Genomic DNA, 25,468 nt, shown 5'->3' with positions numbered 1-25,468 from the left:
CTGCGATTTCTGAGGCTGGTGACTCGGATGAACTTATCCTCTGCAGCAGAGGTGACTCTTGGTCTTCCTTTCCTGGGGCGGTCCGCATGTGAGCCAGTTTCTTTGTAGCGCTTTATGGTTTTTGTGACTGCACTTGGGGACACTTTCAAAGTTTTCCCAATTTTTCGGACTGACTGACCTTCATTTCTTAAAGTAATGATGGCCACTTGTTTTTCTTTACTTAGCTGCTTTTTTCTTGCCATGATCCAAATTCTAACAGTCCATTCAGTAGGACTATCAGCTGTGTATCCACCTGAGTTCTCCACAACGCAATTGATGGTCCCAACCCCATTTATAAGGCAAGAAATCCCACTTATTAAACCTGACAGGGCACACCTGTGAAGTGAAAACCATTTCAGGTGACTACCTCTTGAAACTCATCAAGAGAATGCCAAGAGTGTGCAAAGCAGTAATCAAAGCAAAAGGTGGCTACTTTGAAGAACCTAGAATATGACATATTTTCAGTTGTTTTACACTTTTTTGTTATGTATATAATTCCACATGTGTTAATTCATAGTTTTGATGCCTTCAGTGTGAATCTACAATTTTCATAGTCATGAAAATAAAGAAAACTCTTTGAATGAGAAGGTGTGTGCAAACTTTTGGTCTGTACTGTATATATTTATAGAAGGAGGAGCTTTTGCTTTTAAGTTACAGAGCTCTAAGTCCCCTGTCTAGGTAACTTTGAGTTAAAAGGAGTCTGGCAGTTTTGACCATACTAAACTGCTAACAGCACTAAGTAGGGCCCGGGGAGAGCAGAACAACTTCCTTTTGTGGAGCTTTTATTATCAGGAGTAGTGAGTATATGAAGTTTTATTCTGCCAGATTCTGCTCCTGTCCAGGAGGTGGATCTGTAAAGGGTGCCTCCCCCTAGGGCCCTCTATTATGCTACCCAGGTGTAGGAATGCCGAGTGGATACGGCTGGACCCCAGGCTTTGGCTCTGAAACAATAAATAGGAGGAATAATTGAGGGATAAAAGAATAACTGGAGTCCAGACCTTGAGATGAAGTTCAATGGCAACTTTACTTTGCATAGACGTTCTCCAAAACAGTTTACAGGCTTTGTCTTGTTTCCAGCAGGCTTTAGCATGAAACTGGAAGGCAAACTCCACTCTGCTATATCTGTTTCTCTCTGACTCTGCTGTACTGACAGGCTAGCTGTATAACTCTTGTGCTTATTTTATATGCTGTACTTCACTTTGTAGTCTGACTCTAGGTTATGCCAGGGAACTTTCCTACTGGCTCTTGAGACTTCAAGCTTTGACCTCCAAGGCCAGCAGAGCTTAGGGTGCTCTGGCTGGCGTGGGCACGTCTAGCAGAGATGTGCCCCTCCCTGCACACCCTTCCCCTAGCTGGGGGTAAACTAGACTGACTAGGACTTCTGCCCCACCCTTCCTGCAGGAAGAAGGACTCGCCCACCTCTCCAGAGGGGGAGGGGTGTTAGAATGGAAGGTTCCATTCTATCTAAGTATAGCTCTGCCGGGTTTGCTGCCACCTGCTGGTGAACCAGGCACATTACATGAACAGTTACATAACATTAGAAATGCACAGTGTGGAGGACCTAGAATAAATGCATAAGATGGCATGAGGTTAGACCAATAAAGACAGTAGCAAGGTGTAGAAGTGGTAACACCACTCTGGGGTGTTACAGATCTTCACTTTAAAGTGCTCTCTGCATTGAGCTGCTTCACAACCCCTCCTCTCTGCTCGGATTGACCCCCTTTAACATCCAACCAGGAGACCATTACAGCTGTCATTCAGAGCAGAGGAGAGCGGCTTTGAAGAAGCTCAATGCAGAGAGCATGGAGAAGCACCAGAACCTTGCAGAATAAGAGTTCATATTCACACTACTCCTGATTATGAAATACACTAAATGTATGCACCTGCCTTGTGCCGTCAGCATTTTAGCAAGGTCCAAAGTACTGACGGACTCCTTTTTAAATACAAAAAAATGTATGTTTCTCTGGAACAAGCTATGGGTTGAGGTATGTGGCTACTGAGGTCTGCTTGCTGTGAGAGAGAATGTGGTAGATGGGATATGAATTCTCACTTCTGAGGCTCCATCTCTTCCATGTTGCAGGTAGTCCATTCAAGGTTCCTGTAAAACATATCGTAGACCCCAGCAAAGTGAAAGTATCTGGCATTGGACTTGGAAATGTTGTACGGGCTAAAATTCCACAGCAGTTTACAGTAGACGCCAGCAAAGCTGGAATTGCCCCTCTTAGTGTTGAAGTAACTGGACCAAGAGGTAAGAGATTTTTTTTTTAATGCTCTGTTTTAAAGCTTATTTTTTTAGTAGCCTATTCTGCCTTAATTTGTATATGGGTACCATTTAACTTTTTGGGAGGCCATTTTTCATAGCATCAAACGTTCAAAGACCTTCATATTTTTGAGAATTTGTCATCTTTTACTTAAAGTGTATTCAGTTATAAAACAACTTTTCCTTAATTGAGTAGTGCTGGTTAATATAAGGAACTTTGTAATATATTTTATTAAAGAGAAATAATTCTGTCTGCTTTTATCGGGCTGCTTTGCTCTTTCCTACTTTTAACATTGACATCTATCGAGAGAGTTGGGGATGGGCTGCTGGATGAGAGGCACACAAACTGCAGTTTCTTAGCTCTGCTACACTTAGCACTTTGGACTCTACTATATCTAGTAAGATAAGGCTCTACCACTGTTCAGAGTGAGGTAATAAATCACCTCCTCTCTCCATAGACCTTTTGTGTGTGAGGCTGGACACAGAGAGTGCTAATAGATATAAGAGGCTGAATTAAGGGAAGAAGGAAGAAAGCAGCCTGAGAAGCCTAGGAGGAAGCATAATTCTTTTATAAGATATATTACACAGTTTCTTATATTCACCTGTACATATGCATTTATGAAAACTTGTTTATAACTGGAGGTACACTTTAACTTTTGTACATTATTTCCTGCATTAGACTTGCATAAGACACATCTATACACTGTGCGACTCAAGCTGCTTCCTTATATCCAACTGTGTAATATCCTGCTTCCCCTGCATTTTAATTGTATACTGTATTCTGCATAGGCTTAAAGGCAATGGATACCTTTCCAACTAAATGTTTGCAACTTGTCTGTGCCTCTTAAGAAATGAAGGGACTCTGCAAAAAGTTGTAATTTTAGTTTTTTTTCTACAGCTCCTCCGCAGACAATACATCTCCATGGTCACAGACTAAAAACAAGTGCTGTATAGTCTAATCTTGCAGTCATACATGCTTTCATTTGTCCTCTACATTATGCTAATGTGTGTTTGGTAAATTAGCAAAAAGTAAACAGCAATTAGAAAGGAATATGACTGCAGAATAAGGCCACTGTGCCCGTGTTGCGGACCGCAAACCGCAGGTCAGCAAAACACTGGCACCATCCGCGTGAACTCTGCATGGGTCCCTAATCCTCAAGATACGGCGAAAGGTAGGACATGTCCTATCTCTTGTGATGCAGAGGCATGGAAGCGTTTTCACATGTTTCTGTGGGCTTCCTCTCCGCAAAAGATAGGACATGTGCTATCTTTCGCTTTATCTTGCGGATTGCGGACCCATTGAAGTCAATGGGACCACACCGCAATGCAGAGTTTGCACGGCCAGTGCCCGTGTTTTGCAAACCCACAGTTTGTTGACCACAAAACTGCCACAGTGGCAACATGGTGGTGTGAATGGGGTCTAAGACCGTACAATATTTGTTGCCACCATGGAGGCACATAAGTCCGTATAGGAGCTGTAGAAACTAAACAGTAATAAATGTTTAATTATGTTATATTGCATAGTTACTCCCCTTCTCACTTCAGATGCATTGGGACAATAAAAATTGCAAGAGTCTTTTTTTTCAGCATATACAGCATCCTATGCCCCATTTCTGGCCCGTGACAAGTGCAGTAGTGTATGGCTACGTTGATATCTGTGGTAAAGGTAATATGGTAGTTTGTTCCGGCAAAGGAACAGACTACCGGAGTTACCGTATCTGGCATAGCTGGATACAGCCGGACACCACTAGATCCCAATTGACTGCAATAAAATTGTAAGGCAGCTCTCACCTGTAGTAGTTGAATCACCTGCTGTGCACGGATGCCGCACCTGGATGCGGTAAAGTCCAAAATATAGTGAAGAAATATCCAGCTCAGTTCAGGTGAAGTATTGTAACTTTATTCCAGCGTTATAAAATCCGTATACAAGTGTAAGTCTACGCGTTTCAGATCTCTTAGATATGTGGGTCCTTCCTCATGACAAACAACATGTTTGTCATGAGGAAGGACCCACATATCTAAGAGGTCTGAAACGCGTAGACTTACACTTGTATACGGATTTTATAACGCTGGAATAAAGTTACAATACTTCACCTGAACTGAGCTGGATATTTCTTCACTATAATTGACTGCAATGGGATCTACCGGCTTGCCAGCTTTTGTCCAAACAAATACTGCTGCGACATTTGACTGACAGAAAGCTGGCGTTTATACCAGAAAGCCGCCAGATTCCATTATAGTCACTAGGGATCCAATGGTGTGCGGTGGTATCTGGCTATGGAGGATATGGTAACTCGGGTAGTAAGTTCCTATATCAGAACAGATTACCTTTACCGCAGATGTGAACCTGCCCTAAACTGATGATTATGAAATTAAGCTAAGTAAATAATTTTTCTAATTTATCCAATTCATATTATTCCATGTATTTTTTTTGGAGTTGGGGTTCTGCTTCAGAATTCTCTGCTAATGGACATAAAAGCTACTGTAACCCAACAATAAGTTTGTCCATCAATCTGTTGAATGGCTCAGAGAGAGTAGATGATCTTCCGTTATCGTTGTTGTTTCTTGGGTCTTTCGCTCTGGATTCTTGCTTGTCCATGCCCATTATAAGTACTAACCTTGTTCTAATAGGTGGCGATAATCGTTAATTTCTAACGATAATTTGTTTTCCCTTAGTCCTAACAGCAGCACAGATGGGTTAACTGCCCCTGTGGACTGGTAGGACCGGCGGAATTTTTAATTGTTTTAATTGTTTTAACAAGTATAATGTATTTAGGGTGGGAAATTTGTGTGCTGCTGTTAGGACTAAGGGAAAACAAATTATCGTTAGAAATTAACGATTCCCTTACGTCCTACCAGCAGCACAGATGGGGAGATAGCAAGACGAAACCCCTAGGGAGGGTCCTCCTGCCTGGCAGAACTAAGAACTGTCTGCCCAAAAGCCGAAAACTCTGCCATCCTAGCATATATCCTATAATGGGAGATGAAGGTTGATTCAGAGCTCCAGGAGGCCGCCTTACAGATTAACTCTAAGGGGAGAAGGCTTCTTTCCGCAACCGAGGTGGAGACCGCCCTAGTAGAATGGGCTCTCACAAACTCGGGAGGATCTAAGGATTGGGAAACAAAGGCTTCCCTAATGGCCTCCTTGATCCAGCGACTAATGGTGGCTTTAGACGCTTTACGGCCTTTAGACTTACCGGCAAACAGGATAAGGAGATTCTCATCTATCCTGAACTCTCTGGATCTATCCACATAGATCTGGAGGCATCTTGAAATATCCAGCGGGTCTCTAGCTGGAGTATCAGAGGAGGAGGCTGTAAACAAAACTGGTAAAGAGATTACCTGGTTGATGTTTTGAAAGGTAGGCACCTTAGGCCTGAAGTATGGTAAAAACCTCAGGAGTACTCTATCCTGTAAGAAAATAATGTATGGATGAATTGCAGAAAAAGCCTGCAATTCAGAGATTCTTTTGGCTGAAGCTATAGCCAGAAGGAAGACCATCTTTAAAGTCAAAATTTTGAAATCGACCTCCTCCAAAGGCTCGAAGGGGGGAGATGCTAGCCCCCTGAGCACTACTGAAAGATCCCACTGGGGAATGGGTTTCAGTATAGTAGGCTTTAGTCTTTCGGCTCCCTTCAGGAAGCGTTTAATGAGTGGGTCCCGAGAATGCGGCCTGTTGAGACAGGCCGAGATGGCACAAATCTGTACCTTCAAGGTAGCTGGAGAAAGACCTTTATCTAATCCATCTTGAAGAAATTGTAATATCGCAGGAAGGGGCGGATCTGCAGATGCCACCTGTTTGGAATCACACCATGACATGAAGATTCTCATAATCCTGGAGTAGGCCTTCTTCGTAGACTCTGCTCGGGAATGCGACAAAGTTCTCAGGACCGACTCGGAAAGCCCTTCTATGTTGGGAAGGGACTGATCAACCTCCAGGCTGTCAGGTTGAACCTGTGCAGATCTGGGCAGAGATGAGTGTCCCACGACACCAGGGTCTGCTCCGGGGGGAGTCTCCAGTATTGTCCCCGACTCATCTGAATGAGCTGGGTAAACCAGGATCTACTGGGCCAGAACGGTATGATGGCTATTACCGAGGCCTGATCCTGACGGATTTTCATCAATACCCTCGGTATCATGGAAAACGGAGGGAAGATGTAAGCCAGCCTGAACCTCCACGGTATCGACAGAGCATCTATCGCCAGGGGGTTGTCTTCCCTGTACAGGGAACAGAACCTCAGCACCTTGGCGTTGAACCTGGTTGCCATGAGATCCACCTCTGGCATACCCCACCTGTGAACTAACTGCCTGAAGATCTCCGGATGCAGAGACCACTCCATGGTCGGTAATCCTCGACTTAAGCGGTCCGCTATCATATTGAGGGAGCCTCGAATATGAGTGGCAGATAGATGGGAAAGGTTCATCTCTGCCCACCGAAGAATTACCCCGATCTCTGATAGAAGGGGCAATGATCTTGTGCCTCCCTGCTTGTTTATATAGAGAACCGCAGTCATATTGTCTGACTGGACTTTCACTGCTTTGCCCCGAATCTGAGGGGCGAAGTGAAGGAGGGCTAGCCGGATAGCTCGCATCTCGCGAAGATTGGAAGAAAGATGCCGCTCCAGAGGAGACCAAGATCCCTGTACTGGGGATCCGTCCAGGTGAGCGCCCCAGCCTACAAGGGACGCGTCTGTAGTCAATATGACCCAAGCTGGTTGGGTCATAGACTTCCCTGCTGGCAGATGGAACCACCATCTGAGGGAATTCCGGGTTTGACCGGACAGGGAGCACAGGGAATCTAGCCCCGCAGGGCTGCCGTTCCATAAGCGTAGGACCTCCGACTGAAGAGGACGGAGGTGCCATAGTGCCCAAGGGACTGCGTCCGCAGCCGCTGACATGAGCCCCAGCATCTTCATGAGAGTCCGGATAGAGACTCGACGAGGGACATAAAGGACCCTTGCCAGGTCCTGAACCCGCGCTCTCCTTTCTGGAGTCAACTGGAGGGACATCTCCACAGAGTCGACCATGAATCCTAAATAATGGATTGAAGTCGATGGGCTCACATTCGACTTCTGCCAGTTGATGATCCAGCCTAGGCGGAAGAGAAAGGAGATTGCGATCTGAAGATGGTGGGTAAGGACCGGAACTGAAGAGGCTATGAAAAGCCAATCGTCCAGATAAGGGATAATAGTCAGTCCTTGCAATCTCAAAGCTGCCACCACTGACACCACCACCTTGGTGAAGATAAGGGGGGCAGAAGAGATTCCGAAGGGAAGCGCGGTGAACTGAAAGTGCCTGCGAACCCCAGAAATCTGGACCGCGATCCTGAGGAGTTTCCGGGAAGCGGAATGGATCGGAATGTGAAGATACGCATCTTTGAGGTCCAGAGTAGCCATGACATCCCCAGGGTTGAGGATATGGCTGACTGACCTTATGGCTTCCATGCGAAACCTTGTTTTCCTTATAAATCGATTGAGATATCTCAAATCGATGATCATCCGGAGATCTCCCGTCTTCTTGGGAACCAGGAACACTGGTGAATAAATGCCTAGGCCTCTCTCCCCTGCCGGCACCTCCTCTAGGGCTCCCTTGGAGATATAGTCCTGAATGTAAGATTCTAGGACCACCTGTTTGGCCGACCCGAAGCTTCGTGTGGCGATGAATCTCTCTGGGGGGAGAGAGAGAAGGTCTACCCGGTACCCGACGGAGACTATGTCCTGAACCCAGGGGTCTATAATCAACTGGCTCCAAGAGTCTTTGAAATGGGAGAGACGGCCCCCCACGGGAATCTGGGGGAGGGGTACGGGAAAATTTAGAGGAGACACTGCAGGGGCAGCAGGGCTTATCCAAGAGCCTCGAAGAGGCCCATAGTCAGGAGGGTTTTGCCTCCCTGGTGGGTTTACAGGAGCGTCTTGAATATTTACGAGACGGCCCCCCCCAATCTCTGCGCCTAGACTGCTGCCCTGGACGACCTCCGTTTTTCTTCTCTTGTCTGGGGCGTCCCCGAAAGGGCTGCTGGGGGAGGCTCTTCCCTTTTTTATCGGAGAGCCCCTCCATTATCTTGTCCAATTCGGACCCGAATAGCCTGTCCGGTTCGAAGGGGAGCCCACAAAGATTGAACTTGGACGCGTTGTCCGCGATCCAAGGTTTCAGCCAAAGTGGTCTACGGGCAGCCGAAACTAGGGCCATAGTTTTGGCGGCCAGCTTCAGCTGCATCTGTCTGGGTGGAATCAACTAGAAAGTCCATAGCCAGATTGGCTGATTTGAAGGCTGCCAGAATATCATCTCTAGACACGCTCTGGTCCACGTCCGTCTGGATCTGGTTGAGCTTAGAGCGTAAATAGGTGGCTACCTCAGTGGCCGCAATTAAAGTAGATGCGGAGGCAGAGGCCGCCGCGTAGCTCCTTCTAAGGGTGCACTCTGCCCTCCGGTCTAGAGGGTCCTGCAGACTAGACCCATCATCTGCAGGAACTAGAGTGCGCCGGGACAACTTGGCTATAGCCATGTCCACCTTGGGAACGGAACCCCACGATTCCACCAAGGGTTTAGCCATCGGGTACATTAGTTTGAATTTTCTGGTGAAAGAAGAGGGGAGGGGGACACCCCCTCCCCGCAGGTACCCCAGACAGCAAAAAATCACCGCAATAAGGCCTAAAATAAAGGCAAAGAGAGCCAAAAAAACGGGGCGATCCTACTAAGGAAAAAAGAGCCCCTAGCACTCTTCAGCTCTTTGAGGGGGAGCGATACGCCAGTCCACCTGTCCAGAGGACAGAAAAAAACACGGTGGGCTGGGGGGTGATCTCCTCCCTTTCAGGGAGCTGAAGATCGTTTATTGGTTCTTGGGCTCATTAAAAATTCCGCCGGTCCTACCAGTCCACAGGGGCAGTTAACCCATCTGTGCTGCTGGTAGGACATAAGGGAATAACAGCATTTATTCCTAATTGATGAGCCAGACTCCTTAATGAAACGGAGCCCCCTGAGAGCCCTCTCAGATTTCTTTAAAGGTGATTTCAAGTAAGATGCAAACGAGCCAGGTTTGGACTTTTGTCATCTGCTCCAGGAACGAGTGGAATATTAATCCATGCTGATTTTTGGTCTGTCTCTGACTATCCCTCATTAGACTCACAATGATTATGGTTTTGTGTCACTTTAAATCTTCCAATATTCACTGGTGGAGAATATGGTTTACCATCAATTAAGAGGTGCGTTCCCAGGTCTGTAACTGGCTATTAACAATATCTATTGCCTATTGGTTTTGTAGGATAAGACTGGAGGTTGAAACTTATCCCAGTCATCTTTTTTCTTGTTTCTGGAAACAGTGCCACCCTTGTCCATGGGCAATACACTATGTACTATTACTGCTCCACTCCAGCCGGAGGCCAGGCACAGAGTGGCGCTCTTCCTGGAAAATAAGCTTACTTTTTAATATTTTTTTTAATTTTTATATCTGATAACTTCTAGAATTTAAAACCTTCATGAATGAGAAAGGTTATCCCACCAGATGTCACCCATGAGGATTATAGCCAGCCATAAACATGGGCCGGGTGCCACCCAAATGAGCCAAATGAATTCTTACCATCATCTACTTTTCCAGACTCCATCCCAAAAACTCTCTCAGTTGGTGCATGCATATAGATAGAGGGCAGTAAGCCCCCGCCAGACAGTGACTTATCTTCCGAGGAATCAAAAGATTGGGTGTGTTGGAATCCATTGTGTTTTGGAGGCCCTCATATGTAGTATGGGTTTGGCCAGCCTTGGTTTATGCATATAGCCAAGGTGTCCTTCCATAATGGATTTAAAAAAAAAAATTGGGGGGCAGAGAGCAAAGTAAATCCCCTGCCCCAGGACTTCCATTGATGATTATTGGCTTATCAGTCAACTGTATAGGGAACGTCCGTTGATGGTGTGTGTGCGCAAGACTGCACACATTTTACCCTGAATTACCGTGGCCCTGAAACACTGATTTTGGTTGAGCAGTTTGTACAGGTGATTTAACCCTTACCTGTAATAACATAGTTTTGCCAGAGAGAGCGATATTATAGGCCAGTCAATGCCCCCCTGGATTTTTGGGAAAGATTGTAATTCATTTTCCTAAGCCTGTCTGATGCCAGCAGATGTAAGATATGCAAATATTCATACCAGGAAGCCATCACTTTCTGGGTAACCCTTTAACAGAGATGAGCAAAGAAACTTTGCTTGGCTGCCTGAGAGGCCTTGGTTGGGGTAAGTCAATGTTCCTCTGGCTTTCTGGGAAAATATATGAAAATTAGCACATCTTGAATATGCTGGGATCGAATAGGCTTAGGAAAATTAATTAGAATCTTTCCCAGTAACCCATATGGGCATTGCCTGGCCTACAATACTCCAAACATGTACTACACGTACTAGGCGCTCTCCATAATGAGAAAAAGTACCTCCTCAGACAACATATGTGTGTGTGATATATAATTGCAAAGAAGCTCACCGTAACATACTAGTCTCTCTCGCTCTCTCTCTCTCTCTCTCATCTGAAACAAATCACAAAAAAATTGGATTTGTTAGAAAAAATTCTAAGCCAGTATAATTGATGTGCTCATCCTTACTAAATTGTAATAACATTTTAATTCAGTAATCTTTGCGGTCCATACAATCTGGTATAGGTTGTCCAGGGCTAGAACTTTGCAGGTGCTTCCTTTTTGTATTATTTAGGGTATCCTCCAGGCTATACCATATTATATGATGGTTTATAGTTCATCCAACTCTCAAGCTAAGATATGTACAAGTCTCTTTGACTGTTTTACCCGATCCGTATCAGTCACTACTCTGGTTATGGAAGCGTAGCTCATGTTACAGACCCCGTGGGAACGCACCTGAGATGCAGCAGGCTATCCTGTTGAATGGTGTCAGCTGACAAGTACTATGCAGATGATTGCTGGACTGAACATGGAACAATCGGGTCCTTGTGCACAGGATTTAACAAGAGTACAAGATTGGGAAGTCAAAAGAAACTTTCAACATCACTGGGGAGTATGGATGGAGTGCTGTGGAACGTAGCGTAGATCTGCTGTGGGAGCCTTTGTGGATCCTCCCTGTGTTAGGTCACTTTATATGAGCAGATGAAAGGTACATCCACATGCGGCAAATCTGCAGCGTTTTACGGTGCCAGCAATGTGGGTAAAATTTTAAGCATAAACTGACCTGCCGTGCAGATATAAAATTTGTGCAGAAAAATTCTACCATTGATTTTACCCTTTGCAAAGCAGAGGGTAAAATCAGCAGCAAAATAAACAAATATTCTACGAAATCCAAACCAAATCTCGTTGAGTTTGCTGGTGCATTGTTGGTACAATGCAAAGGTTGAAATCCGCCATGTAAATGTCACGGATTAAAGTGGGGGTAACTCTAATCCGTGTGATGTTAACATAAGTGGAAGCTGCTTGACCAGGACAACAGAATTAGGGAGCAGGTCACCTCCTAGCGCATCCCTAATCTGACCCTGACTCCTAGCTGTATGAGCCGACCCTGATGGTAGGAGGGCTCATACTCAGGAACCTCGCTTCCCTACTAGCTCTGGACAGATCCCTGAGCTAGGAGCTGGGTAAGACTACCTGTTCCTCCTGGATACGGACGGACAGGAGTCTAAACTGGCCAAGCTGCAAGGGAAGAGAAACCTCAACAGCCTATGGATATGGCAGGAGAGTGAAGGACTTCCACCCCTACCTGCCACAGACACACTACTGGATCCCGTGCTCAACTGCTGATATCCACACCCAACATAAAAGGACACAGCACACACACATAAACACACAGGAGCCCAGATCCATAGCTGCAATAATAACAGACACCACATAGACATAAAATAACACCATGTAACATAAACTTATGACAACAAGGGTGGCCCTCACTGGCAGATGGTATTAGAGACCAGGAGGATGCCTCCAGCTTACTACAAGGCTGGAGTACCCCTCAGCTTCAGGTCTTCACAGAGGTTAAATAGCCCCAAGTAGCCACACCCACACACACCCAGTATTCACACACAAAGAAGGGAGTTAACCCTTCCTACACCAGGCAAGGGAAGAAAGCCACTTAAAGGGGAAGTGTACAAACAACTATCAAACTGCAGCTGTTACCGCCGGCAACGACATGCGTGGCAACCATGTCCTGGGAAACAGCCAGAAGGCCGAGACGCTGCCACCACATGTACACACCACACGTTGCCATGGGCAACCACAAGTGACCTAAAGTGTCACAATGCACACATACAACCTCGTGCTCAACAAACCGGGAAAGTGCACACATACAAAGAGAGGTTGCCAGGTGTAACCGCATGCACTTGACAGCAAACTGCCTAGCAACAGCTCAGGCTGCTATACTGCCAAGTTCAAACATGTTGCCAGCGGCAACCACACGTGAGGCAACATACAAGCAGCCCTCACCATGTGGTTGACAATAAAACCAAACCGCAGGCAACTGCATGCGGATCCAGGAGTCATGACCATAAACATGGGCGTGACAGTAAATTGTCATGCGTTGGATTTACAATTTTGCACTGCATGTTAATCTACATGCACATTCTTTTGCGGAAACTGTGCGCCACCTGTGGATGAAACGTAAAAATCTCATACACCTTGCTGCTAGTGTAAACGCTGTGGATTTTATGAATGCAGATCTGCTCGCAATATCCGCAGCATATATGCCACAAGTGGCGGTCCCTTACTACGGGAAGCGTGACTTAGTAACTTAGTTTGAAATGCAGTTCCACATGTCATCTAGTCCTGGCCTAACTTAAAGGGGCATTTTGGTTATTCACAAGATAAGGCATAACAATTTGATCAGTGGGGTTCCTTCTGTGGGGACCCTGTACCCTGTGGGGCCCCCCGACATGAATCTGGTACCGGTCAGGCGTGCGCGGAGCTGCTCTATTCATTTCTTTAGGAGTTCCAGAGACAGCAGATAGCCCCTTTAAGTTCCTATGAGACAAGTCCGCAGTGCGCATTACATTCCTCTGTAAAACCACAACCACATCAAAACCAGATTGCAGTTTTTCCCATGCAGTTTCAGCTGCACCTCGTGTGAACATACTGCAATGGAAACTTGTCTTGCAAGCCAAGAATTTAGAGATGGACATATTGTCAAACCATGGAGCAAAGGGAAAATCGATTTGCCAATTGCATTATTCTAAATTATTCTAAATGGTCTCTGGAACTGAGCAATTCAATCCGCCCAGTGGTTCAGTCAGTAGGTTTTCTGTAGCCGCTGAGGTACAATTGTCTGTACAGCGACGCTGAATGGAAATAAAACCTAAAACAGACGCGGAAAGAGGCTCCGTGTGGCCATTCTCCCCTCCAGTCCATCTATGAACACAGAATGCCCTGAGGTACGGACACACATGGTGACCACAGAGCAGAGCAGTACTGGCCAGCAAGCGGCACAGTTTTTAAATGATTGTTACCATAATTTCTGCACATTTTGTTTTAGATAAAATTGCTGTATACCTGGAAAAAATTATTGCATTTGAAAAACGCATAGTTTTGTAGTGAAACCGCATGTTTGTCCAGTGTCTGTACCCTAAGACTGAGTTCATATGTTGCGGTAAATAAAACATTGGCATTTTATTGGATCTCTGGTGGACTGGTAGCGTGTTGCGTGGCAGAATTCCACATGACAGTCACACACATTATATTGCAAACAGTTTTGTGGTGTGGTTATTGACAGACCAGTTTTACAGGTTAACCGGTGAAAGAGTAATTAACTTAAATTCAAGGGTTTTAGGTTTTTTTAAATCTCCAAAATGCCTTAAAAATTATTTGTCTAATATACCTTATTTATTGATTTTGACTTTTTACTAAAGAAATTTCCACCTAAAGCCCTGATTTCCAGCTCGCTTTAAATGAACTATTCTGGCACATCGCTGACTTCTCTGTGGAGTACGGAGTACGGACTCTGCAGTATATCAATGGGACCACTGCGAACGGAGTAAGGGAAGGAAAACACATAGCTGCTCCTGCCTGTGCCGCCTGAGGTTTACTAAATCCTGGCATAGCACATGGGTATCCTGTAACCACGTGCTATGCCAGGATTAGCTGAGTGGAGCGGGCTCCTGCCTGTGCCTGCTTTGCTAAACTTAAGAGTCCTGTATGTTAGCTTTTAGCTTAGCAAAGTAGGCACAGGCCGGAGCCCGCTCTGCTCCTCTAATCCTGGCATAGCACGTGGTGAAAGTGCCCATGTGCTATGCCAGCATTTAGCCAACCTCAGGGGGCACAGACAGGAGCAGCATTTGTGTGCTCCCGTCTGTACTCCATTCGCTGCGGCCCCACTGATAAAATGCAGAGTCCGTACTCTGTACACCGCGGTGTGCCAGAATAGTGAATTTAAAGTGTGCTTGAAATCAGTGCTTTAGGTGGAAATTTAATAGTAAAAAGTCAATGTCAATAATAAAGCATATTAGAAAAATTATTTATAGTGCATTTAACCACACAGTAGAAAAACCCTGGATGGAGTACGGGAGTGACCTGTGCCACCCAAGCTCTCTGGTCACTCCTAAAACCCGGACCCAAAATCCACTTTAATGAAAACCTCCCAGCAACCTAATGTTACTGGTATACTTATTTCCGGGAATTATATCACTGAGGCATACATTCTCAGTGAGACGTACTGACCATCCACGATTCTCCCCTCTGGGCTACTACATACCCTCCCCCTCTGCCTAAAGCCGAGGGGCTGGGCACCTGTTACCATCAAACAATGTATCCTTGATAAGGCGTCGGCATTCCCATGCAACTTCCTGGGCCTGTGTTCTATATAAAAATTGAAATCCTGTAACATCAGAAACCATCTCGTTACTCTGGCATTACTCCCCTTTTTCTCAGACATCCACTTTAGTGGTGCATGATCTGAAACTAATCTGTACTTCCTACCCAGTAGCGAATTTCTAAGGGAGGCCAGTGCCCACTTTATCGCCAAACATTCTTTTTCCACAATAGAATAATTTTTATCGCAGGGGGTAAGTTTTCAGCTCAGGTATAACACCGGGTGTTCTTCCTCCCTAACATCTTGGGACATCACAGCGCTTAGACCTACCTCTGAGGCATCTGTCTGCACTATGAATTCCTTACTAAAATCTGGGGCCACTAATACTGGCTGCTGGCACAACCGTAGCTTAAGCTTGTTAAATGCCTGTTCTGCTTCCGGGGTCCATCTAGCCATGACTGACTTTGTACCTTTTGTAAGCTCCGTTAGCGGAGCAGCTATTGCAGCAAAATTCGGTACAAATCGTCTGTAATAGCCCACTATTCCCAAGAAGGCTTTTATCTGTTTTTTTGAATTGCTTCCACTTTGTTAATCTGGGGTTTAATCAGACCTCTCCCTACTACATACCCGAGATATCTGACCTCTTCCATACCCATGGCACATTTTTTGGGGTTTATGGTGAATCCGGATGTTCTTAGGGAATCTAGTATGGCTTGAACTTTACCCAGGTGACTCTCCCAATCTGGGCTAAAGATGACGATATCGTCCAGGTATGCAGCTGCATACTTTTTGTGAGGGCCTAAGATCCTGTCCATAGCCCTTTGAAATGTAGCTGGGGCACCTTGTAAATCGAATGGCATCCTTACATACTGGTAACACCCTTCAGGTGTGGAAAAGGCAGTTTTTTCTTTAGCATCCTTTGATAGAGGGATCTGCCAATACCCTTTTGTTAGGTCTAACGTAGTAATATACCGTGCTGGACCTAACCTCTCAATGAGTTCGTCTACTCTTGACATAGGGTAGGCATCGAACTCCGAAGCCTCATTGAGTTTTCTGTAATCATTACAGAACCGCCATTCCCCAGATGGTTTTGGTACCAACACTATTGGACTGGACCACCCACTTCGGGACTCCTCAATCACCCCTAGCTCTAACATCCTTCTGATCACTTGTGATATTACTTCCTTACGAACCTCAGGGATTCTATAGGGTTTTATGTTTACCCGAACATGTGGTTTTGTTCGAATCTCATGCTCAATACAATTAGTGAGACCTGGCAAATCTGAGAACAAATCCCTATTCTGTTGTAGCAGTTCCTTGCATTGCTGTTTTTGGGATTTGGAGAGGGTCTCCGCAATTGTGACATCCTGACTGTTACTTTTCGCCTCTACCACCAAACAGGTAGTTTCCAGAAGGTTTTGATCTTTCCACGGTTTTAACAAGTACACATGATACAACTGGATAGGTTTTCATTTCCCAGGCTGGTGAACTTTGCAGTTAACTTCCCCAACTTTCTCAACCACCTCATAAGGCCCCTGCCACTTAGCTAGGAATTTGCTTTCCACCGTGGGTACCAAAACTAGCACTCGGTCCCCTGGACTGAACTGCCTAACCTTGGCTGCCCTGTTATACACTCGAGCTTGGTTATCTTGAGCCCTCAGAAGATGTTTTTTTTACTATGGGCATGACCTTAGATATCCTCTCTTGCATTTGTGCAATGTGTTCCACTACACTTTTATATGGCGTAGTCTCATTTTCCCAGGTTTCCTTTGCCACATCTAGTAACCCCCGGGGGTGCCGAGCATATAATAATTCAAAAGGTGAAAACCCAGTGGAGGTTTGAGGAACCTCTCTAATAGAGAACAGTAGGTACGGTAGCAGACAGTCCCAATCACGACCATCCTTCTCTACCACCTTTTTTAACATACTCTTAAGTGTTTTATCGAAACGTTCTACTAGACCGTCTGTCTGCGGATGATATACTGATGTTCGTAGTTGTTTAATTTTTAACATCCAACATAACTCTTTCATGACTTTAGACATTGTATGGGTTTTGGCAGCGTATGGAGGAACCGGTCCATCACCACTTTTCCACCATTTGAGCTGGGGAGGATGATTCTGGCTGTAACTATTTTAGTACCAGGTGGAACAGATCGAACATTTGGGACCTGGGAGTCTTATCTTGGCAAAACTCCCAGCTGTGAACACGCTGCGCTCGGACTGCATCAGTTACCCCCTGCCGAGCAAGAATTTCTGCTTTTAGCTTGCCGTATTCTTTAGCATCTTGCAAGGTTAAATCATAATAGGCTTTCTGCAGTTCTCCTGTTAAATATGGCGCCAACACTTCTGCCCACTGCTCAGGTGGGAGACTCTCCCTTTCTGCCACCCTCTCAAATACGGACAGGTACGCCTCAACGTCGTCCTCAGGTGTCATTTTTTGCAAAGTTTCCCTCACATTTTTTCGGGCTTTAACACTGCCATTTTGACTGGGAATGCTCATGACTTTAGACATGAACGGTGTTCCCTGATCAGTTAATATCTCTTTTGGTATACCAGTTCTGGCAAACATCTGGAACAACTCTCTCGCTATGTTTTTTGACAAGGTATTTCTTAAAGGGACTGCTTCTGGGTATCTGGTGGCATAGTCTACTGCCACCAAAATATACTGATGACCTCTAGCTGACTTTACTAGGGGTCCTACGAGGTCCATTGCAATCCGGTCAAATGGAACTTCAGTGATTGGCAGAGGGACCAAAGGACTTTTGAAATGAGGGACAGGCGCTGATACCTGGCAGGTGGAACACGACTAGCAATAGTCAGCTATTTCCTTATAACACAGCGGCCAATAAAATCGCTGCAGAATGCGTTCTTGGGTTTTAGCTGCCCCCAAGTGCCCCCCTAAAACATGCGAGTGGGCCATCCTTAATACCACTTGTCGATAAGGACTAGGTACCAACAGTCGTTCCACTACTTTATCTTCCCTTTTGGTCACTCTATACAACATATCATTGTTTATGGCGAAGTGGGGAAACTGATCATCAGCCCCTGGACTTTGGGCAACCCCATTCAGAACTGATACATTCTCCCGGGCACCTTTCAAGGTAAGATCCCTGAGCTGTGCCTCTCCAAAATTGTCTCGAGACACCTTAAGATCCAGGACATCGGTCTCAGGGGTTAATTCCTCGTCCTCCTCACCTAACATCACCGCTAATGGAGACCCTGATATAGCCCCAGGACACTCCAATACCTCTCCCACCACATCACAACTAGAATGCTCAGTACTTGACAGTTTCATCGGGACCTTAGCGTTAGCCCACAGGTCCCAGAACAGCGGGAAGTCTCTTCCTAGTATCATCGGGTGCAGTAAGTCTTTCACAACTCCCACCTCATGCAGTACAGTACCACACATAGTGTTTATGGACACCTGAGTGACAGGATAATCCCGTGTGTCTCCATGGATGCACAACACTCCCACATGCTTTTCAGGATTTATTACGTGAGGCACCATGGACGTCATCAAAGTGACCAAACTGCCGTAGTCCAAAAGGGCAGTCACTTTAACACTGTTCACGGTCACTTGGCACACCTGGGGTCCTTTCTGGGCTTGGGTAACTGCATTGCACACAGGAAGTGCAAAAAGAGAATATGGTTGGCCGACACCGCACTCCATGGGCTCGGTAGACAAAGGGCAGTGTGCTGCTATATATCCTGGAGCCTGACATCTCCAACAGATAATGGGGCCGGTCTAGACTCGGGTTCCAGACTCCAACTTTTCCTTAACCTGTGTTTTTTCAGTTGGGTACGGGTTGTAGTCCTTTCTTGGGGAACCCAGTCCCGTTCTTAGAGCCGCGATATGGCCATCTCAACCCCCCCTTATTTTCCAGGGAGTGCTCCACGCTGATATACCTTTCTACGAGGCCCACCAACCCAACATTGTATGGGTTTTGGCAGCGTATGGAGGAACCGGTCCATCACCACTTTTCCACCATTTGAGCTGGGGAGGATGATTCTGGCTGTAACCATTTTAGTACCAGGTGGAACAGATCGAACATTTGGGACCTGGGAGTCTTATCTTGGCAAAACTCCCAGCTGTGAACACGCTGCGCTCGGACTGCATCAGTCACCCCCTGCCGAGCAAGAATTTCTGCTTTTAGCTTGCCGTATTCTTTAGCATCTTGCAAGGTTAAATCATAATAGGCTTTCTGCAGTTCTCCTGTTAAATATGGCGCCAACACTTCTGCCCACTGCTCAGGTGGGAGACTCTCCCTTTCTGCCACCCTCTCAAATACGGACAGGTACGCCTCAACGTCGTCCTCAGGTGTCATTTTTTGCAAAGTTTCCCTCACATTTTTTCGGGCTTTAACACTGCCATTTTGACTGGGAATGCTCACCCCCTCCTGAGATTTGACGGCCTCAGTCAATACAGACATCTGTCGTATCAGTAGCTGATTTGTCTCTTACTGGGCTTGCATAGCCTCCATATGGGCTTTCTGCTGTTGAGCAGTAGCCTGTTGCTGCAGCAAGTTAGACTGCACCAATTGCTTTACTAAATCCTCCATGGTTGGATGTTCAGACTGTAATTTCGCTGCAGTTTTTACCCAGGACATTTACCTCCTACAACTGCCGGTGGCTGAGATTTCTAGGAGTGTTGTGCCCGCATCCTCCACCAATTGTGGGGGTTTTAACTCCGTCACTGTGCACACATACACGCGTGTCAGTTCACTCTTCACCACAGGCAGTGTTTATTTCAGCAAACAAAAGTAAACATGTCCAAACTTTTAGCTTTAAGCTTTCTTCAGCCCACAAATATTGCATAACATAAAGTCCCACATTTTGTGTTCAGTCCAAATCAGGTAACAACAATATGATCCCACCACTCTCTGGGGTCTTTCAGAGACCAAATCCTCCCTCTTAGCTTGTTCAGCTTTAGTTAGCCTGTGCACACTTGATCTCCTCAGCTGAGATTCCCACATCCTTTTTAACCACACAGTAGAAAAACCCTGGATGGAGTACAGGAGTGACCTGTCCCACCCAAGCTCTCTGGTCACTCCCAAAACCCAGACCCAAAATCCACTTTAATGAAAACCTCCCAGCAACCTAATGTTACTGGTATACTTATTTCCGGGAATTATATCACTGATGCATACATTCTCAGTGAGACGTACTGACCATCCAAGATTCTCCCCTCTGGGCTACTACAGTTATCATAATTAAGACTTTTTTTGATGGTCTAAAGCTACATGTTTTGGGATGGGACCAGTCTCTTCTTCAGACAATACTTATGTGTGCTGCCTGAAGAAAGAACTGTTCTAGTCCCAAAATCCCTAGTTTTGACAGTCACTAAAATGTCTTCATTACGGTAACCCACGCCACTGTGTTAGCAGCAGAAGTTCAATTCTTCCTACAGGGCCCCCACTAATCATCTGTTTGAGAAGGCCTGAGGCTCCTGTGAGAGCTATGGCCTTCTCATTGCTTACCTTAGGCCAGTGACATCGCGACCATTGGTCTTGTGGCCTGGGCACAGCTCAGCCCCATTCAAGACCTCCACCGATCAGATGCCGACGAACCTATCCAGAGGATAAGTCATCAGTCACAAATAGCTGGACAACAACTTTAACCCCTTAAGGACACAGGGCGTACATGTACGCCCTTGTACTTAAGGACCTCTCAGGCGTCTTGCTGTCCATGGTTCTGAGTCAACTGAAGGGCCAGGTATGTCAATCAGGCCCACTAAATCCCAAAATTAGGTAGCAAGAGGTACTGATCCCGTAGGACAGAGGGATAAAACTTAGCATTTATTTTAGGTCAATCTAAAAATTTTTGACAACAGAGGAGGAGCCTCTATACATAACAGATATAACAAGACAGCCCAGCGGGCAAACTAATACATACAGAAACAGTGTGACCAAAGATTTGAAAAGAAGCAGGAACGTTCTCACCCGGTTGTTGATCAGGATGTCTCATGGAGAGGACTGAGGGTGAAGAACGGTCCTTGGATGCTTCTCGTTCACACACGAAAAATAGATGAGCCCCTTCAAGATGGTTGGAGGCAAGGTGGTTAGCCCTAGGCAACCCTAAGAAGGGGGGCAGGGGCTAGTATGCCCTACCTATCTACACGGGGACTTACCCCGCAAGGAGCGTCCCCGTCCGGATGCCTGTCCCTGTGGGGACAGAAACCCTAGTAGTCCCTAAAAGATGCTCCCTACGTGTCACGTTTCAGTTCGTTCACAGAATATCATCAGGGGAGATAAATGGTACACACAGGGCTATGGATTGGGCCTGTGCGACCAAAGAGACAAAATAATACTAAAAAAGGTATTTTTAGAACATGGGTCAGAAGCCTAAAAAGGTGTGAGGCCAGTCAGGCTAAAACACACGGGGCATGACCGCATGGGACGTGTTAATGAATATAGATGCACCAGTGGGTGCCAACTATGCAGTAACACTGGGCCACAGGGACGATCAATCCAGGGGCGGGCTGTCGGCAGAGTGTACTCACCGCTCTGTATCTTAAATACACTCCGATGCCGCCGGATTCCCTTGCCGCTTTCTACTTCCGGGCACGTGACTAGGTGAACAGGGTGTCACGTGCCCGGTGGAACGCAGGAAGTGAGCGTGCGTTCCAACCCGACGCGGCCCGTGGAGCGCGTCGCCAGAAGATGACGTCGCACAGCATGTGAGCTATCACATGACCAGAAACTGGTCACGGGGCACGCCGGGCCGAAAGGGGAACGCCCACCATCCCCGCTCCGAGCAGGAAGCAACGAATGTATTGGCAAGTGGCGGAACGGAGTGTGGGCAAAGTAATTGGGCACAATAGTAATTGTCACAATTAGATGCCAGGTGGATCCAGGGTTCTAAGGATCCATAGTAACGATTCATATATATGAAATAGAAAAACTAGACTATTAGAGGCAAATTCAATTATACATAGGCCATAGAAGCAGTAGAACTGGCCCAACGAAAAAAGATAGAGAGTGCATGTTGGGAAAATCAAATAAAGCAGCTAAAATTAAGCTGTTCATTTAATCCCATAGGGGCCATTGTCTTTAAATAGTAAATCCAGCGCAATTCGCGCTGCAATATGGCACGGTCCCAATCTCCTCCACGTTTGGGGGGTGGAACATGATCGATGCCCATCACAGTGATGCAGGCTTTCCCGTTGTGTTGACGGTGAACATGATTGGCGACCGGAGTGTCTTTAGCTTTGGTTATGTCGCCAAGATGTTCACCGACACGTCTGCGCAGTTCCCGGATAGTTTTTCCTACGTATCCCTTGCCGCATTCACACGACAACAGATAAATGACACCACGGCTCCTGCAGTTAATGAAATGGTGTATATGGTATGTCTTCCCTGTAACCGTACTACTGAAATCTTTACCGGTTTTTAGATAGGGACAGGCAATACACCCGCTGCATCTGAAGCATCCCTTGATACCAGATTTGAGCCAAGCTGAACCTGATAGAGAGGGTGGGGGGGTGAATTCGCTCGACACTAATGTATCGCGGAGACTCCGTCCTCGGCGATAAGTAACGTGAGGATAGTCTCCCACCACTTCTTTTAAATCGGGGTCTAGTTGAAGAATACCCCAGTTTTTTTGGAAGATGTGTCTGACTTCACCAGCAGCCCTGTCAAAGGTCATGATCGGACGAATGATGTTGGAAGGTGGCGTGGTGCAGGATTTGGGAACAAGGAGGGATGTTCTATCTGAGTGTAATGCAAACTCAAATGCTCTCCTTAGGACCTTGTCGGGATAGCCACGTTGAAGGAACCTGGTATGTAAATCGGCAGCCTGTCTGACAAATTCTCTTTTTGTGGAGCAATTACGCCTAATTCTAAGATATTGCCCCTTGGGAATACCTCGCCTAAGTGGGAGGGGGTGACTACTCTCCCACCTAAGCAGGGTATTGGTGGACGTCGGTTTACGGTAGATCGACGTCTCCAGAACGCCAGCAGGTGTATGGGAGATTAGGACATCAAGAAATGGTAACGTGGTGCCCCCAACCTCACAGGTGAAGTGCATGCCGATCTGGTTGTCATTGAACATCCTCACCAGCGAACGGAACGAGGCACCGTTCCCGTTCCAGATGATGAAGATGTCATCAATGTACCGCGCCCACAAGCCAATCTGGTCCAAGAGAGTAGAACATTCGTCCCTAAAGACCAGAGTCTCTTCCCACCAGCCCAGGAACAGGTTAGCATACGACGGGGCACAAGAACACCCCATCGCGGTGCCCCTGAGCTGGTGGTAGAGTCTCCCGTTAAAAGAAAAGACATTGGTGGTCAAGGTAAACTCAAGAAGGGAGAGGACAAAATGGCTGTGGGCGCGGTACTGACAACCACGAGTGCTGAGGAAATGCTCAACTGCCTTCATTCCTAAATTGTGAGGAATGTTGGAGTAGAGGGCCTCCACGTCGATGCTAGTCAGTAGGCTAGCATTATCGACGTGAATGCCCTCTAGTTGTTTGAGCAGATGTGTGGTGTCTCGGGTATAGGACGGCAGCGAGGTCACAAAGGGTGCCAATACACGATCCACATAGATCCCTACATTTTGGGATAGGTTCCCTACCCCAGATACTATGGGGCGCCCTTTCAGGGGACGTGTTCCCTTGTGGAGTTTGGGCAGACAGTAAAATGTTGCCAGACGTGGATGAGTGGGCAACATGAATTTATACTCGTCCTCGGAAATAATAGATGCAGTTTTAGCTTCGTCGAGAATACTTTTCAATTCCAGTCTGTATCTATTTGTTGGATTAGTAGAAAGAACCCCGTACGTGGATGAATCCCTCAGCAGGGCCTCACACATATCTGTATATTGACCGTGGTCCATGACCACCGTGTTGCCCCCTTTATCGGAGGGCTTGATCACTATAGAGCGGTCAGTCTCCAAACTAGCTACAGCGGTGGCATGGGCCCGGTCAATATTGGAATGGAAGGTGGGACGTAGGTTCTCAATCTCTTGCGAGACCGTGCTGAAGAAGACATCCACGCAAGATAACTCACCCAGGTTGGGAGGCATCCTATTGCTTTTGAGTTTAAGGTTAGTAAAAGGTCCCTGGCCCTCTAACTTGTCGAATTCTCCGTCCAATCCGTAAAGCAGGCGAACGTCCGCTAGAATATCCAGGGGTATGCCTAACTCACGGCACAGTTTTTTATCCTGGAGTTTATAGAATTTATGCCAGCGGAGCTTCCTGACAAATAGATTGAGATCTTTGAATGTTTCAAACAAGTTGAAAGAGGGGGTTGGGACAAAAGAAAGGCCTAATTGCAGTACCTCTATCTCAGTGGGACTGAGATTACGGGATGAGAGGTTAACTACCTGGGGACCTCTGAGTTCTGAGTTTGTTGCAGGCGGTTCCGTAATGGGTATATCTGTTGAGGGGTTGGTGGACCTTGGTATTGACCTGTCCCTCCTAAAAAACGAGGGTTAGGGGTACCTTGATATTGTCCCCGTCCTCGTGAATTCCCCCTCTGGTGCCCACGTCGGTTACCTCCCCGTGATGGAGGTCTCGGACCCTTAAATGAGTTATCAGAATCTGAACAGTCGGTGTCGGTGGATGACTGTTCAGTTAGGGCTCCTGTGGGTTCCCTCCTATTAGCAATGGAGGAGTAGACTCTATTATCTTTGAAATCGGCCAGGTCCCTCACAAACTGCCGATGTTTGCGTTCCTTCAAATGATACTGGTATTTTTCAAGAAGGTTCTGAAGTTGTTTTTCTTTGTTCGCAAAACTCGGTTTCCTGTGAGAATACCTGGGCCGATTCGATACTCGCATTCAATTTTTTATTTAGAGTCTCAAGGTTATTTTTCTCCTCTGTGAGCAGAAGACGCATTAGTCTCAAGGAGCTTTCTGTGGCTTCTTTTTCCCATTTACTAAGAAAGCCTGGGTTACGGAATCTCGTTCCTGGTAGGAGTGCAAGACCTCGAGGCACAATATTGTGCTTCAGATAGCTTTCTAGGCTTTGCACCATCATGGGGAGGTAACCGACGTGGGCGCCAGAGGGGGAATTCACGAGGACGGGGACAATATCAAGGTACCCCTAACCCTCGTTTTTTAGGAGGGACAGGTCAATACCAAGGTCCACCAACCCCTCAACAGATATACCCATTACGGAACCGCCTGCATCAAACTCAGAACTCAGAGGTCCCCAGGTAGTTAACCTCTCATCCCGTAATCTCAGTCCCACTGAGATAGAGGTACTGCAATTAGGCCTTTCTTTTGTCCCAACCCCCTCTTTCAACTTGTTTGAAACATTCAAAGATCTCAATCTATTTGTCAGGAAGCTCCGCTGGCATAAATTCTATAAACTCCAGGATAAAAAACAGTGCCGTGAGTTAGGCATACCCCTGGATATTCTAGCGGACGTTCGCCTGCTTTACGGATTGGACGGAGAATTCGACAAGTTAGAGGGCCAGGGACCTTTTACTAACCTTAAACT

General features: G+C 46.4%; 1 protein-coding gene across 1 annotated transcript in view; it reads left to right on the top strand.

The window, feature by feature from the left end:
- Window positions 1–25,468, top strand: part of LOC122943041 (filamin-B-like) — a 258,267-nt gene that overhangs the window by 52,471 nt on the left and 180,328 nt on the right. The window contains exons 13-14 of the mRNA XM_044300431.1: window positions 2,120–2,287; window positions 9,678–9,689. Coding sequence (XP_044156366.1) covers window positions 2,120–2,287; window positions 9,678–9,689 — 180 coding nt within the window. The remainder of the gene's footprint in view (window positions 1–2,119; window positions 2,288–9,677; window positions 9,690–25,468) is intronic.

The sequence above is a fragment of the Bufo gargarizans genome, chromosome 7 (assembly GCF_014858855.1).
Source record: "Bufo gargarizans isolate SCDJY-AF-19 chromosome 7, ASM1485885v1, whole genome shotgun sequence".
Classification (NCBI taxonomy): Eukaryota; Metazoa; Chordata; class Amphibia; order Anura; family Bufonidae; genus Bufo; species Bufo gargarizans.
This window is presented reverse-complemented; position numbering and strand designations above follow the sequence as displayed.